Source organism: Rhopalosiphum padi, chromosome 2, assembly GCF_020882245.1.
Source record: "Rhopalosiphum padi isolate XX-2018 chromosome 2, ASM2088224v1, whole genome shotgun sequence".
Lineage (NCBI taxonomy): Eukaryota > Metazoa > Arthropoda > Insecta > Hemiptera > Aphididae > Rhopalosiphum > Rhopalosiphum padi.
The window spans coordinates 72,787,121-72,805,680 of record NC_083598.1 but is presented as its reverse complement, the minus strand read 5'-3'; the positions used below and the strand labels follow the sequence as shown (position 1 = coordinate 72,805,680).

The 18,560-nt window shown below is 27.2% G+C and overlaps 2 protein-coding genes across 2 annotated transcripts; both read left to right on the top strand.

Moving 5' to 3' along the window:
* Window positions 1-1,313: 1,313 nt before the first annotated feature.
* On the top strand, window positions 1,314-6,010 carry LOC132922038 (elongator complex protein 3). The gene is made up of 10 exons (XM_060985340.1): window positions 1,314-1,591; window positions 1,891-2,138; window positions 2,230-2,433; window positions 3,091-3,245; window positions 3,312-3,600; window positions 3,674-3,891; window positions 4,615-4,747; window positions 4,916-5,040; window positions 5,119-5,300; window positions 5,824-6,010. The coding sequence occupies exons 1-10, from the start codon at window positions 1,576-1,578 to the stop codon at window positions 5,895-5,897; spliced, it is 1,644 nt and encodes a 547-aa protein (XP_060841323.1). The 5' UTR covers window positions 1,314-1,575; the 3' UTR covers window positions 5,898-6,010.
* A 3,770-nt stretch (window positions 6,011-9,780) lies between these two features.
* On the top strand, window positions 9,781-16,770 carry LOC132919368 (polyadenylate-binding protein 4-like). The gene is made up of 9 exons (XM_060980933.1): window positions 9,781-10,252; window positions 13,347-13,540; window positions 13,874-14,152; window positions 14,216-14,332; window positions 14,391-14,585; window positions 14,740-14,955; window positions 15,178-15,334; window positions 15,532-15,929; window positions 16,003-16,770. Exons 1-9 carry the CDS (start codon window positions 10,087-10,089, stop codon window positions 16,171-16,173), a joined length of 1,893 nt encoding a protein of 630 aa, XP_060836916.1. The 5' UTR covers window positions 9,781-10,086; the 3' UTR covers window positions 16,174-16,770.
* Window positions 16,771-18,560: the final 1,790 nt, after the last annotated feature.

The following is an 18,560-nucleotide window of genomic DNA, read 5'->3' as shown; positions in this document are numbered from 1 at the left end:
AAATGGTTTTCCCGACGTTTGATTTGCTGCTGCGCTTAATAAATATACGGCGTAGCATAGAATGTTATATGTGTACCTATTTTAATATAATATAGCTTATATAGCTATATCCAGTGTACTAAAACTTATATTTTACGTGAATAAAGTTTTTTGTTAAGATATTTAATTGTTTATTTTTTTTTTTTTTTTTTTTACCTAACTGATTTAACTAAAAGTAACCTGCAGGTGGTTTATGACGACATGGTAACGCTCTCGGACTCTTCGTGTAGCACACGTTTATAGAATGACCCCAGCCATGAGACATATACAATCAAGGCACCAGTGAGATAAATAACTTTTAAATTATAATTAAAAACCAAGTTTGTGGGTTTCTAAGAAAAAGTAATAGTTAGAAATGTATTATTATTTAAGGAAAATCTGTTTTGTAAGCACCAGTTGTTAAAGCTTATTAAATCACCGGAGAATGGAGATCCTCAGTATCTGACAGAAAAATGTTCACATCATCAACAAAAAGTAAGATATTAGAGTTGTTAAAGGAAAAAATAATATCAACCTTGTGAAATGCCCGAAGTGGCTTCAATCTCTTCAAATACATAATGATTTATTGAATCTTACACGTAGAGAAATAAAGTATGAGATGATGAGAACCAATATAATAAAGGGTCAGAGAATTAAATTTTTTTTTAATTTTAAAATGAATAAACTATAATTAATACTAATTAACGCCTATTCAAAGTTAGTAAAAATAGTATCTGTTTGAGTTTGAGACAATGAGTGATATGTGAAAATGATTATAAATGTAAAATAAATTTTTTTAAATTAATAAGATTGAGTAATGTTAATTTATTACTTGTATAAACATGTTGTTGCGAAATAAACATTCTTTTAAAAATAGATGTCAATTTGTAGTTAATAGTTTTAGGAATTATTGAAGTAAAAGAAATATTAACTTACACATAAGGACTTATAGTGTATTTAACTATTATCAAACTTACTGTTGAAACTTGGTACGTGAGTTTTTTATGATATTTTAATTTTAAAGCAAGATAATAAGTAATATGAACATCAGAACATAGTTAAATACTTAAATTGTAATATATATATTAATACCTATAATTATTTATGGCGTTTAAATTATTTTGAATTTTCGCGGGCACATTTCACTATCGGCAATATTTTTTCGATTCTAATAAAAGGGTTTTTGATTCATATCAGTGGTATAAACCAAATGGTCACCAATCACTTGTCAACTTTTTTTATTATCAATTTATCTCGATTCACGTGGTATCAAATGCTGCATTTATACGAGTTAAGAATTTAGTATTTACTATTTACGAATTGCGATTTGCGACTCACTACAGTCAGTTGTAGACTTGTAGTCACTACTTGTTACTTCAGTTACTTGCTATTGCTGTACTGCATAAGTAATAATACAAGACCAAGAGTGTAAAATACAAAAATAAATTTGAACTACGGATAGGAAGTTAAATAAATAATTATTGTTATTTTAATGTATTCATTTTAAACTTTTGTTGACAAATCGAATGCCAAATTTCCTATTACTACAATTTCATCATGTCTGAAGTAGATGGTGAGTATAAACCATAAATAATTAAATATAAGTACTTAAGTATAATATATGAATATGCTTACTTTCATACTATTAAATCAAAAGTGTAGGTATTTTACTCGTATTTGTTTTTTGACTAATTGTAATTATTTTTAAATGACCAATAAATTTGTTTTATATTAATTAAAAATATATGATAAGTTGTATAAGTTGGGTAAATTAAAGTGTATAAATTCGAAATATTGCAAAGTAGTCTGTAAATTAAAAATCCTATTTATTTTTATTAATACTCAATTTTATTTTATTTTTAATCGTTTTAGAACATATATCCAAATTAAGCCATGAAGAACGAATGGTGTCTACAGTTGCTGAAATTATTCAGAAATTGTTGATTGCTCAAAAGGAAAACAGAGACGTAAACTTAAATAAGTTAAAATCTCAAATATCATCTAAATATGGACTGAAATCATCTCCCCGACTTGTTGATATTATATCAGCTGTTCCCAATGATGCTAAAAAATTATTGTACCCAAAGTTGAAAGCAAAACCTGTTAGAACAGCTAGTGGAGTAAGTTTTTAAATAGAACTATTAATTTTCATGCTTAAATAATTTTATATTTATATTTTATACTTAAATATATTAATTTTCAATCATGTAGGTAGCTATCGTTGCTGTCATGTGTAAACCACATCGTTGTCCTCATATAAATATGACTGGAAATATATGTGTGTATTGTCCTGGTGGTCCAGATTCTGATTTTGAATACTCAACACAGTCATATACTGGTTATGAACCTACTTCGATGAGAGCTATCCGAGCACATTACAATCCATATGTTCAAACCCGCCATAGAGTTGAGCAGGTACCTATTTGTTATAATTTTAATTTAATCGAAAAATACTACATCCATTTAATGTTTTTATACTGCTGACTACAATAGAATTTTATTTTATTATTTTTAATTTCAATCAGAATATTTTCCTAATAATGTTATGATGTTGGTGAATATAGAACTATCTATAATTGAACAAATAATATTTTTATTGATCAATGAAATAAATTAAAAAGAGAATTCTAAATAATGTATTGACCACTAGACACTAATCAGCTCAACTAAAATTTTATATTATAAAAAAAACCGTTGTTCAATGTTAAATATTTATACATCAATGTTTTTGAAAAATATTCAACTTCAGTTTAATTTAATTTAGTTATGAATTAAAAAATCCTAAACATATCACTATTATAAAAAATTATTTCAAAAATGAAAACTCTAAATTTTTTAAATTTTAAAAAGAACCTTTTATTTTTGATATACAAAAATGTACATTATAATGAGTTGAAGTTAAAATAATTAAACCTTAATGTGTTTTATAGATTTTTAAATTTATTGATTATAATAATTATTAGGTATTTATATTTTAAATTTAATTATAGAATTATAAATAATGTTTTTTACCATTGAGTTTAAATTGTACATTTTTAGATGTATTAAATTATTTGTGTTGTATGTTTATAGCTTAAACAATTAGGCCATAATGTTGATAAGGTTGAGTTCATAGTGATGGGAGGTACATTTATGAGTTTACCTGAAGACTACCGGGATTATTTCATTAGAAATTTACATGATGCTTTATCGGGTCATACAAGCTCTAATGTTCGAGAAGCTGTCAAGTATGTGTTAAACTATGATATATTTTTATTTTCAAAAAATGTTGTTAATTTATTTTTTCTACTTAGATACTCAGAAAGAAGTAACGTAAAATGCATTGGCATTACTATTGAAACTCGACCAGATTATTGTTTGAATAGGCATTTAACTGACATGTTAAACTATGGCTGTACACGATTAGAAATTGGTGTTCAGTCTGTGTTTGAAGATGTTGCACGAGACACTAACAGAGGTCATACAGTTAAAGCAGTTTGTGAAACATTTAATCTTGCTAAAGATTGTGGTTTTAAAATTGTGTCACATATGATGCCTGATTTACCTAATGTGGATCTAGAAAGAGACTTTCAACAGTTCAAAGTATAAATTAAAAATATAAATAAATTAAAATATATTTAATTGTTTTATTTTATACATATTAATTTATGTTCAGGAATTTTTTGAAAATCCAGCTTTTCGTGTTGATGGCTTAAAAATTTATCCTACTCTTGTAATGAGAGGTACAGGGTTATATGAGCTGTGGCGTAGCGGACGATATCGTAGTTATTCACCATCTGAATTAGTAGATTTAATTGCTCACATATTAAGTCTTATTCCTCCATGGACACGTGTGTATAGAGTTCAAAGAGATATTCCAATGCCATTAGTTACGTATGTATAAAAAACTACCTTTTAAATTTTTCAACTTGCCTTAAATTAAATTTATGTTATTAATTGCTATACTTTTTAATAAACAACTAATCAAAAATATTATCATTATAATTTTAAATATTCAATAATATTACAATTTATTTTCAAATTTAACCTTTTTTCATAATTTCCTTATTATATTTTTTGTTTTCATTTTTTAAATACTAAATTATTGTATTAAAAAAACGGTGATCAATCATACCTTAGTACTTAAAAGTTAATATATATAAATTGAAGAATATGTTTTATGCAGTGGCATTGTATGGGTTTAAATTTAATGTATGTATTGAAAAGTATAAGACTATACATTTTTGGAGAGCTCTGCCCCCACATCACTCATTCAGTTTTCAAAAATTAAATTTTAAGCTTACACTTAATTAATATTATTATTTATTATTTTATTAATTTATTTAAGTTATCATTTGATGTGGCCATGGTATTTTGGTTTAATCAATCCCCATGAACTACGAAAATAATCCATAATATTTTATATTTTATATTATAAAAGACTATGTAATGATAAAAAAAAATTTTTAATTTTTCAAGTGTATACTGTACATACACGCACACTACACTGCTGGTTTAAAACCCAATGATAAGTTACAAAATATATTCAAAAAGAATTTCATTATCAAATTTTAATGTTTTATTCATTTTTAGTAATATATTTTTATTTTTATATAGATCTGGAGTTGAACATGGTAATTTACGAGAACTGGCCTTAGCAAGAATGAAAGATCTTAACTTACAATGCCGTGATGTTCGAACTAGAGAAGTTGGAATTCAAGAAATACATAATAAAATTCGTCCATTTGAAGTTTGTAAAGCTTAATATGTATATTTTAGCACTTGGAAAATGATTAAATTAAAAATGTTATGTTTACTGATTGATTAATAATTTTTTTGTTTATAAACGATTATACATATACTTAATAGGTTGTCCTTGCTATATTTTTTGTATTTATTATTAATTACAATATTTTAGATTGAATTGATACGTAGAGATTATGTTGCTAATAATGGATGGGAAACATTTTTATCGTATGAAGATCCCGAACAAGATATTTTAATCGGTTTATTAAGATTGCGCAAGTGTACAAATTCATTTAGGTATAAAATATAATTTTGTTTCATTTCATTTTTTTGGAACTTTATAAAGTCATATTGTACTTACATCATATTTTATAGACCAGAGTTAAAAGGAAGAGTTTCAATTATAAGAGAATTACATGTATACGGTAGTGTAGTTCCTGTTCGAGCCAGAGATCCAACCAAATTTCAACATCAAGGATTTGGTATGTTATTAATGGAAGAAGCTGAAAGAATATCTTTAGAAGAACACAAGTCTACCAAAATAGCTGTTATTTCAGGTTTGTGTATATCTAAACATTTAATCATTTCATGAATAGTGGTCAAAGACTAGTTATTATTTATCTGATATGTTATGACATATCAATCATAAATTACCATGTTTAAATCAACAGATGTCATTTTTATGTTGATTGATGTTAAAATATTATGTTATCCCCTTATAGATTAATTTCTTATTATATTCTCTAATGACTCAATACATCTTAAAATCTTCACACAAAATACCTTGCATTTTTCTCCACTTCATATAATCTATTTACACATAATCCTATTTTTGATGTCATCCTAAAAATCACATTTTATTGTACTACCAATCCTAACTTCTAAGTATTTGAACTTATTCCTATCACATACTGCATCATTCTTTATCTTAATCATGTGATTGAACATGCCTTTTTCCCTATCAACTTCTCAGTTCTTTCAAAATCAAATACAATTGATTCTACTTATCCATGTAAATTATATATTATGATATAAATTGCTTAAAAATGCCTATTAATTATTATGTATCTTTATTTTTAGGTGTTGGTACTAGAAACTATTATAAAAAACTTGGATACCACTTAGATGGGCCTTATATGTCAAAACAGCTTTAATTTGTATTTTAATTACAAATGTTTTTAGTAAGGTGAACATTGTTTGAAAAAAAATGAAATATTTTGTAGTTATTTTTATTAAATAAAAATAAAGATATTCAGCAAATCATAAATTTTATTTGTTAATTACACGTAATATTTTTTATTACATACCTGTTTTTTATATACAAAATACAACAATCTATATTATAGAGCATAGGCTATATTTATGAAGTGAACTGGGAGAGCAATTGCCAGATTGAACTTTTTTTTTTGTAGCTCAAACAATAATATATACTTTTTTGTATGCATCATTATTACTGTAATTGGTATGAAAGTTAAAACAAATGTATGAATGATACCATTATATTATTATTACTAATGCAATTATGTGCTATTAACCTATTTTTATATATGCATGTAAATGTAGTCATACCAAAGTATTGAAATATGCCATGAAAAAATTATAAATTCTAATATTTTTGTATTAATACTATGAATACTATATTAGCCCTTTGACATTATTTTTAAATTAATTCAATACAAATTGGTACTCATAAAAATAAATATATTTTTTTATAATATGTAATAAATTCATAAATATTTTGAAAATATTCAAACACCCATTATTTTTATAAGCTTTTTTTTTTACTATTAAAGCGAATATTTACATTTTGTGTATAGCAGAAATACAATAAGTAATACATATAATATTTTTTAATAGGACTTGACGGCTTAAGTGAAGGGGGAGGTACACTATTTCAGCTTGAATGATATATTTTTTATTTAATTACACCACAAATTATGCGTTTAGGAGATCACTTGGCCAATTATGCTTTAAGCGTCTGGGAGGATTATCTGGGATAGTGAGAGAAGATAGATTTAAGTAGATCAATCTGTTGGAGTGAAATTTTATAGAGTGAATGGAAAGTAAGTTCAGAGAGAGTAGAAATTTTGAGATCATTATGAAAAGTTTTATTGCTAACGTACCAATGAGCTTTGAATAATAAACTTAAGTTTATTGACTGTATAGATTAAAACAATTTTAGATTTGATACTTCAATATATCTTCAGATTTGAATGCCATAAGTCGTCACAGATCAAATTAGTTGTTTGAATAGAAGAACTTTATTACTGAGTGAAATGTTGGAGCGAAAAAGATGTCTTAAGCTAAGTAGTTTTAATTTTAGGGATATTTTCTTGGTTTTGATGTCATTAGCCTAAGTAAGGTGTTTTTCGAGATGAATGGAAAAATATTTGACTGAGTTGATAATGGGATATTATTCAATGAGAGTGTAGGACTGTTTTTAAGGCGCAAGGTGAAGGTGATGTGTGATGATTTATTTTTATTCTCCCTAGATTGAACCAGATTTTTAGTTTATTTAAGTGGCTTTGAAGGTTGTTGATGGCAATATCAATATCCGAAGCAGAAGAACTTATGCATGAATCATCAGCAAAAAAGGCTATATGGGTGAGGTTAGAATGTAGGATTTCAGTGGCATAAGGGTTATACAGTGGGGGGGGCGAAAATACTACCTTGAGGGACACCTGCTTTAATTGGATAAGCAGCGAACAGTCCTTACATCTCACTTGGAAAGTTCGGAGTGGTAATAAAGAGTTTAGGGAGCAAGTAACATCTAAGTTTGTATAGAAATCCATTGCACCAATACCAAACACGGTCAACGTGTGGGTCAAACGCCTAGGCCACATCAAGAAATAAAGCTGGGCAAAAATGTTTTTTTTTCAGAGAAGACTGAAGAGTGAAGGGCAATGTTATCTACGATAATGTTACGACTTTTTTAATAAGATTTTTTCAAATATTTTCGAGAAGGAGGGTAACAGACTGATAGGACGATAAGAAGAAGGTGAGTCGGGTGCAAGGACTGCAAAACACAAAGTAAGAGTCGGGTGAAAGGTGAATTGATATAACCAGTAACCACCTTGGTTGGGTGGATCTATATATTAAATCTTTGTATAATAATAAATCAAACTTTACTTTCAAGACATTTTGCCTTATTGTTTATAGATTTTCTGAAAAAACTATAAAAAGTAAAAAAAAACTGGTCAAAAAAGCAAAAATAATCAGAAAAATTGGAAATAAGCATCTTTTAAAAAAATTCTTGAAAACAACAAAAAAAGCACTTTCAAATTTCATAATTGAACGTGTTGTAACAAGACATACACTCCATAGCATTCTGCTACATTTTAAGTCACTCCATAAAAATAAGCAAATGTTTTAAGTCCCGAGCCCTGTTAATAAGGTTAATATTTAAATTGATTTAAGTCTCAAATTTTGTTTATAATAATATTACCTAAAAATCCATTTACTTGGTATTATCATTGATTATATGATATTTGTTTATTCTATAATCAATGGTATTATTAATACAGTAGAACCCCGATTATCCGAACCTCTGTTATACGAACCCTTTATTATCTGAACTGCAATTAGCGTATCCACGATTTGGCTGCAAAAAAGCGCGTTGCAGCTCATCATCAAATAAAAATCGATAATTTTGTCAAAAAAATATAACAAACATTAAACGTTCCTATATGTAAGTAATGCATTTCAAATAATGTAATAAAATATTAATAATAATAAATATATACATTTATATACATATTATAAAATATTTAACTGTTTTAAAAAAATTTTTTTTTTTTAATTTCCAATATCCGAACTTTTGCAAATCCGAACATTCCGAACTAGGTACGGTCCCAATTAGTTCGGATAATCGAGGTTCTACTGTAGTAATTATACTAAAAACAGTAAAAACTATAGTGTTAACTGATAATTAATACTTTTGATTTTTATAATAAATTTAATGGTAATTCAAACTAATAGCTCGTGGTATTTTATACACTTAACAGTTGGATAAATAATGAATTATTTTCGTTAAATAATAATTTACAATGAAATAAAATTTAAGTCGATATCTTTATAAGGATTTCCATTACAATGGCATACAGTGCCTGATTTACCAATTCATAATGTTTGGCCCCAAATTGTTTATTTCTATTTTCCAACGCCAAAATAAAATGTATGCGAAATATATTTTTAAATTAATGTTATGTGTAATTAGCTGTTTATAATCAAATTTACTTGTTGCACTTTTTTTTGTACAGATTGTAAAATATAGCTTTTATAAATAAAAAAAAAAAAAATTAATGTTATGTGTAATTAGCTGTTTATAAATGAATAGTTGGATCATAGAATAATATTTCTTTGTCAAAAATATGATTATTTATTATACAAGAATACTACACTTTAATGTGTAAATGTGTCTTATTCAAGTTAGTATACAAATTAAAAAGTTTAGTTTTTTAATTTTTTTTTTTAAATAAAAATTAGTATTTTGTTTATTATTTTTTACACTTATATATCAAACTAAATAATGTTAAATGTTGTAAGTCAAATTTGATTTCAGCTTTAGTGCCATCGTTTTCGGAAAAAAGCTATTATTGACATTATACTTAATAATCAACCAAAATATCCAAATAAAATCCATATCTGTTTTGTTTTCCCAAAGTATGATAAAAAGGTATACACTATACAATGCAATAATTGCCGGTGGGCCTAGTGCAATTGTCCCATCTGTCCTTCCATAAGGCATAAATATTGTACTGATGGGCCAGTGATGGCATAACAATTAATGAATGAATAAATATAAAATTTAATTTTTCAGAATAATGTCAAAAAATACATTGGATTTTTGGTGGGAATTCAGATTTTGGATGATATTTTTTGTCTGTTTGGGAGGCACACCTGACAACTGTAACCTTGGTCGTAGTCATATGTCAAACGGATTCTGAAGCGGTACGCGTGCGCAAGAACGAGCATGTTGATTGGAGGGGGTCAACGACGGCAGACCTACGCGTCATCTCGTAGAGTTAGCTCAGTGCGTTCGTTTTTTTTCTCCAATTTTTCTTTTCAATACATGTGGTTGTGTCGTACGTATCTACGAAACACAACCCATGAGGAATAGTGTAGTTTTTTAATTCAAATAAATTAAAAAACCCCAAAAAAATTATAAAATAAACTAAATTAACTAAAAAAAAAAGGAAAAATTACTTAAAACATAAAAAAAATTATAATTATTTTGTCTACGCGCAAAATCCGAAAGAAGAAGTATATCGCGTGAGTTTTGCCGTCGTTATTAATATTTTCTCTTTGTCGACGCTAATTTGACGCAGCAACCAAATCACCAAGATGGCTTCGTTGTACGTTGGAGATTTGCATTCGGACGTGACCGAAGCTATGTTGTTTGAGAAATTCAGCACGGTCGGTGCTGTCCTGTCAATCCGCGTGTGTCGTGACATGATCACTAGAAGATCATTGGGATACGCCTATGTCAACTTTCAAAACATGGCGGACGGTGAGCTTTTTGTTTTTATATATGTTTAATCGTGCTTGGTAACGATTAGTACGCAACCGATTTCTCTTAGCCGTTCCAAGAAATTTTATTTTCTCCAAATTCCTCTCTCCCCTCCAATCCACCGAAATTACCCTATACCAATGCCACGTGTGATTTTCTATCGTTAATAAAAATATTCGATATTTGAATCGGTTTTTTCCTATTTTCCTCTCAACTATCATAGTTAGTGTGGTTAGAGGAGGGGTAGGTGCACATAAGTTTAGTTATAATACGTTGGTGTTGTACGTGGCTGTCGCGCGCCCATGCGTTGATCATGTTTTTGCCCTCCCCCACCCTTCTATCGCCGTTTGTTCACCTGGTGACTGTCAACGGCAATGATGGCGGGGTGGTTTCTACCGGAACCGCCAACATTATCACGTGGTTGTATCTTGACAATATCAATGTGTGTGTCTCACGATTATTCTCACACAGCTTAACGTGTTCATGTGGTTCATATTTATTTTTCAGGTGTGCCGCGATAATTGATTAATGAGAATACCTATTTTTTTTAATAGGTTTTATACTCATACCTACTGATAAATGACTAATGATAACCTATTTTCTGTCTGACCATTTGTCTATCAAAAAGATAATATTTTAGTGTTTAAGTAAGCGATTGTAATTGAATTGAAGTCTCAAGTCTCATCTAAATTCTGTTGATAGCTTATGTATAGATAAAAATCAGTAAATTAGTTGGAAATTTTTTATTGTTTTATATCCATATATTGAATTGAATATTAATGTATTATGCCCTTGATGCAATAGTATTATTGGATAATATTTATTTAAATTATAGAGATTAGATAGATACTTTTGATTATTTTATAAAACGTGATAAAAAAAAAACATTTAATATCCATTAATAAACTTAATACATAACAATTATAGGTTGTAGGTTCTTTATATATAGCTAACTTGTTTATAATTACATTAAATCTTATATAATTAAATAATCTGTGACAGTCTTAATTATATTAGTTTTATTATTAAATTTTAAATACTCACATTATTATTAAAATTACTTTAGATAGACAGTGATATTGTTAACACTTTTATTTTGATATACAACTATGAATGTGCATATTAACAACTTGGTGATTATCTATTGTATTCATTCAAATCTAATAATAAGTATACTTATCACTGTCCAGTCCGATAAAATCAGTCCTTTTGCGTATTTTAACTTGACACCCTGCCATCGAGGCCGGTACAATTATGGTGGGATGTTGTATAGTGATGCATAGAATTAGTTCATTAAACTATTGAGTAGAAGGTATTTTGCTTAAAATCTATTTACTTTATTAATATTTATGATGATTTTAACGAGACAAGCATATGTCTGAATTAATTTGCTGTGAACACAAATCTGATATATTGATAGTAAAATAGGTATGACTAAAATATTTTAAAATTTAATAACATGTATTTATAGTAAGGTCTACCAATATGTATTAATTATTTAGGAAATTCAATTTTACCAAGACGCTAAGAACTTGGAACTTTTAACTTATGTAAGTAGATTAATTTAATGATGATTTCAAAGAGACAAGCATATGTCTGAAACACAGTGCTGTAAACATTAATCTGACACATATTAGAAAATGTTGGTACTTAGATTTAATAATTAGTGTGATGATTAAATTAAAAGAGACAAGCATATATCTGAAACATATTGCTGTAAACATTAATCTGACCTCAGAACATTTACTTAGATTTAATAATTAGTGTGATGATTAAATTAAAAGAGACAAGCATATATCTGAAACATATTGCTGCAAACATTAATCTGACATCAGAACATTTACTTATATTTATTAATTAGTGTGATGATTAAATTAAAAGAGACAAGCATATATCTGAAACATATTGCTGCAAACATTAATCTGATATTAGAATATTTACTTGAATATAATAATTTGTATGATGATTAAATTAAAAGAGACAAGCATATATCTGAAACATATTGCTGCAAACATTAATCTGACATCAGAACATTTACTTATATTTATTAATTAGTGTGATGATTAAATTAAAAGAGACAAGCATATATCTGAAACATATTGCTGCAAAAATTATCTGACATCAGAACATTTACTTATATTTATTAATTAGTGTGATGATTAAATTAAAAGAGACAAGCATATATCTGAAACATATTGCTGCAAACATTAATCTGATATTAGAATATTTACTTGAATGTAATAATTTGTATGATGATTAAATTAAAAGAGACAAGCATATATCTGAAACATATTGCTGCAAAAATTAATCTGATATAAGAATATTTACTTGAATATATTAATTTAACAGGTTAACTGATTTCCAATACCAATAATTGTCTTTAAGATTCAGTAATGTGTTTGATGTCATTTGACAGTTATTATCATTGATTAACTTAATTAATAAATAGATTATTTTAAATAAGTATTCACACTGTTTTAAAATATATGACTGTATTTAAGTTTATTAATATTTATGAACTTTATTATTATACTTACAGTACATAATCACTTACTAAAAGATGTATGGAATTTAGCAGTCACCTTATTAAACGATGATTGGTTTTAAAAAAACAAGTATATGTGAAATTTAGCGCTACAAACATTAATCTATCCATTTGATTAATATGTAATTGTTAGTAATGATTTTATTGACAAGTATATGCCTGATACATTTTGATAATAAATTTGATAAGAATATTTGAATAAATAGTTTTGTCAGTTCAGTATTGTACACTCTATTTACTGATAGAATGTGATTGCGAATAAACCAAAACTCGACACCTCACTACAACCACCTAACCTCTTAATTTTTAAATTTGTGTAGTAGACACATTGTCTTGGAAAATAGAGTATAATAAATCTTCCCCATCTTCTCTCTGCAGAAATAAAATCCTGATATATGTACTTGATATGTTATGCAAAATAAAAATTATATTTTTATAAATTATTTAATGTAAAATATTGTTATAGGTTATCAGAACACTGATATTTATTAATTGAGTACCTACTAATTATTTAAATATTAATTTATATTGTTACATTTTTTATTGTAGCTGAACGTGCTTTGGACACCATGAATTTTGATATTCTTAAAGGACGCCCAATGAGAATTATGTGGTCTCAAAGAGATCCTTCTCTTAGAAAATCTGGTGTAGGCAATGTGTTTATCAAAAACCTAGACAGGAGTATTGATAATAAAGCTATGTATGACACATTTTCTGCCTTCGGAAACATATTGAGTTGTAAAGTAAGTGATTGTTTTTATATGGATGAATTAATTATAAAATTACCAGGCTAAGGTTTTTATTCTGATTCAATGGTAAAGTGTAATAAGTATTATTGATAAAATGACCTTGGATCAATTGATTTATTTGAAAACTGTATTTTATGTTTTTATTACAACAAATTTAAATTATATTATGAATTGTGAATTTAATACAAATTCACTTATATAAAATATTACATTTTATAATAATTAAATAAAACAATATCTAGGTACCTACTTGATAATATAAGTAAAATAATTACCTAAATTACCTTATTATTTTTTAATAGTTTTATTTGTTTTAAACTTGTATAGGTTGCTCAAGATGAGACTGGTCAATCAAAAGGCTATGGTTTCGTTCATTTTGAAATGGAACAGTCTGCCACTCAATCTATCGAAAAAGTTAATGGCATGTTGCTCAATGGAAAAAAAGTATTTGTTGGTCGTTTTGTTGGCAGAAAAGATCGTGAAAAGGAGTTGGGTCAAAAAGCTAAACTTTATACAAATGTTTACATTAAGAATATAGATGAAAATGTCAATGACAAAGAATTGTTTGAGATGTTTGAAAAATATGGATCAATTACTAGCTTCAAGGTTATTATACATAATTTGGATTTTTATAATATAGTTATATATTAATTTATAATATATTTTTAGGTCATGTTTAGAGAAGATGGAAGTTCTAGAGGTTTTGGATTTGTGGCATTTGAAGATCCAGAAGAAGCTGAAAAAGCTGTCACAGAATTACATGGCAAAGAAAGCCCAGAAGGAAAAGTTAGTATATAATAATTTAGAAGATGATATTCATGTTATTAATAAAACGACATGTTAGACATATTATGTAGGTCGTGCTCAAAAGAAAGCTGAACGCCAACAAGAATTAAAACGCAAGTTCGAACAGTATAAGATTGAACGTATGAATAGATACCAAGGAGTTAATTTGTATGTGAAAAATTTGGATGACACAATTGACGACGAACGTTTACGCAAAGAATTTAGTGTCTTTGGAACTATCACAAGTGCCAAGGTAAATATTAAAAAAAATTTAAAATAAAATAATTTTCTAGTCACTATCTATTACAATATCTGGAAAATAATGTTAACTTCTGATTAAACAAATTATCATTGGCATATTTTTGTTGAGTATGTTTAATATTAAATTATAAATTATAATTTTCTAGGTGATGATGGATGATGGCCGTAGTAAAGGCTTTGGTTTTGTGTGTTTCTCATCTCCAGAAGAAGCTACCAAAGCAGTAACAGATATGAATGGTCGCATTGTTGGTACTAAACCATTATATGTTGCATTGGCTCAACGCAAAGAAGATCGTAAAGCCCATTTGGATTCCCAATATCTACAACGCAACACTAATATGAGAATGCAATCTATTGGCCCAGTAAGTCAATTGTAGTTTTTATTTTTAATTCTTAGTTAAATGTGTAAAATTCTAGATTAGCAATTAAACAAATTTAATATATTTTTTTTTAAATTCTCTAATTTTATAACATAAATATTTTTGTTCAATACAATTTACTCAATAAACTTTAATATTGTAAACAATAGCTAATCACATAAGATAACAAAAATTAAAAAGTTAACATCCAAATTTGAATTATAGATATATCAACCTGGTGCTTCAAGTGGTTACTTCGTACCTACTATTCCTCAGCCACAGCGTTTCTATGGACCTACTCAAATGACTCAGATTCGTCCACAACCAAGATGGGCTTCTCAACCACAAGTTAGGGCTGGAGCACCGCAAGCTGCTGCTGCAGGTACCTTTTGTATATAATTTATTTAATTTTGCATCTATAGTTACTATTATTTTACTACACTCTTTTGATAGTCTGACCATTATTTAGGTAATACGCCATTGATGCCTTATATACATCAATACATCATGCCTGTTATTGCCTAAATCAAAATAATATATCTTTACATTTATTTATGTAATTTATCAATTATTTTTTAGGTTATCCAAATATGGCCACACAATACCGAAACATTGGAGCTCGTGCTCCTGTACCTGCTGGTCAACAAGCTGCATTGGCTAGAAACACTATGGTGGATAGAAATGCTAGACCTATTAGCACAGCCCAACAACAAATGCCAGGTGCTGTTGCTGCTGGAGGTGTACGTGTTCCTGGAGCACGTGGTACAGGTTCTGGATATAAATATACAGCTAATATGCGTAATCCTCCTGGCCAAGCTCAAGGTATGGGACAAGCACAACCTGGTCAACCACCTGCACCAGTACAAGCAGCTGTACATGTACATGGACAAGAACCACTTACTGCAACGATGTTGGCTACCGCTAAGCCAGAAGATCAAAAACAGATGTTGGGAGAGAGGCTTTTCCCTCTTATTCAGGTAAAATTTAAATTTATACTTTGTATTAATATGTTAGATGGTATGTTTTAAATTATTCAATATTATATTATAGCGAATGTACCCTGACTTGACTGGTAAGATCACTGGTATGTTGTTGGAGATTGACAACTCAGATTTGCTTCACATGTTGGAACATCATGAATCTTTGAAGAACAAAGTAGAAGAGGCTGTTGCTGTACTTCAAGCCCATCAAGCACAACAGACCCAAGTGAAGAAAGAATAATTGCGCCCATGACATTTTCATCATATTACATTTTATACAAATATTCGTTTAAAAATTTCTTTTTCATTAATAACTAATTTTTTTTATACAGTGGGAAAATTAAAAATTCTGTCTGAGTAAAAAATTGAGCGCATAAAAAAATTAATTTAAAAAAAATCAACAAAAAAATGGGAAAATTAAAATAATGTAAAAAAAAATAAAAAAATATTAAATTGAACTAAACTGGAATATAGTGCGGTTTAAATTTCGGTAGTAATGTCACAACATTTTTTTGGAAATTTTGTTTTTGATAAATTATCAAATTAAAAAATTGACTACTACTAAAACCATATGTTTGTCCACCATATTATATTGGCCTTGTTCATAACCTTATAAATTCTTTTTTATAAAAAAAATATATTGCTTGCCAATATTAATACTTTAAAAAAAAAAAAAAAAAAAGGGACTTGAAGATGATCACATCAATTATGTTGTGCTTACTACTGGTAATTAATCTGTTCATTCATATTTCATAAAACAATGCATTTCATTGGTCAATAGAATTTTTGTTAACAATAAGAAATCTTGTGTTTTACAATATAATATCTAAAGAAATTACTCATTTGGATTATTTGTTGCATATTTATTCTCTACAGTTTAAATTTGTATTTCAAATACCATTGAATTATACATAACATTTTACAGATCTAAAAATGGTATCTTAAGTCTTTATTTCCTTGCATAACCAATCCTGAAAAATATCTATCATACAATATTTATTTAAAGTCTATTAATAATTATAGTTATAAAAGCAATTGTATGGTATTGCTATATACTATATAGAGTGAGAATTTAAAACTTGTGTCAAATTGCTGCTATTAATCTTGTCAAAGATAACCATTTTTTATTTTTATGGTTTTAAATAAGTGGTGTTTATTCTTGTTTAACCATATGATTTGAAGAGTTAATGGATTTTATATCCTATTTGAAATTATCAAAAATTTATATAATACCTATTTTTATTCATATACCTATATGAAAAATAAGCTTTGTACACAATGTACATGATATGTCAGTCATGTAAATATAAAGCACTGCTAGACCAACAAAAAAAGAGATATAAATTTGAACAGCTATTTTTGATTGAAATTTTTTTGTGTGTGGTTGTCAATATCTAATTAATGACTTGAATAGGTTTTTTTTGCATCAGATAAAACTTGTTCTTGAACTATTAGTTATCTATGTAATTAAATATGATCAAAATATTGATTAAATAATATATGGATTGTAGGATATTCCATATTTATAATTAAGCAACTGTCCATAAAAGAAAAATTTAATTTATACATTGCAAAGGAAACAGAAATTGTTTGCTACTTAATTCTTAATTATATATTTCTTTACCTACTTAATATCCACTTAGTCTTTTAATATTTGCTAAATAGTATGTCAGAGGCATTAGTTACAATTATTATTACGTCTGTGTATAGACTGTATAGTAGGGCATGATTTAATAAATAACAACAAAATTTTACTACATTAAAGATACTTAAGGATTTTATCATATGAAATTAAATTAAAATAATTAATTTTCAGGCTTCCATAAAATTATAAAAATGGAAAATAACTTATTAATTTGACAATTTATTTTATATAATTAAAATGAAATAAAAAATTACCAATTTTTATAACATTTTATCATAAAAAAGTTTAAATTAGTTATTACTGTTATTAGGTATCAAATAATTTCCGATGTTCAAACAATTTTCTATTGTTATTATTTTAATATTTTGTGATGATAACTGATTAGCACTGGGGTGGTGTGGAATGACAAAAATAACCAAAATTCAACTGACAATTTAATGATAAGAATATACTAAACTTTGAACATTGACAGTTGGTATTACATTTTAGAAAATACATTTTTGTGGAATTAATTTAAAAAAAACAATTTTCTACAACTTACAGAGCCCGGGGGTCCCCAGAAATTGGGACCAAGTGCAAGTGCTCCATCTGCACTTACATAAATCAGGGCCTGTGTGTATGAATTATAAGCATTAACTTATGGATATTTAAATTCATTAGTTGTAAACCAATATCATTTTGGTAATATATTCAGTTATCAATAATTCAAATATTTGTTTTGACCAATTTATATATAAATGTAGTAGATGTTATAGCGATTGTATTTTTATAATATAAAGTTTGACAGAAAATTAAGATAAAAAAAGTAAAATGATATTATTAAGCAAGCCCTCCTTGCCGTGTGTTACTTTATTTTAATACCTATTTAGGTAGGTAATTTTTATTACCTATATAATCTTTAACCATGGTAATAATTTTAATATGTTAGCAGATTTTCATTGATTTTGTTTTAACGTCTTATAAACAGCTGCTAATGGTCTCTT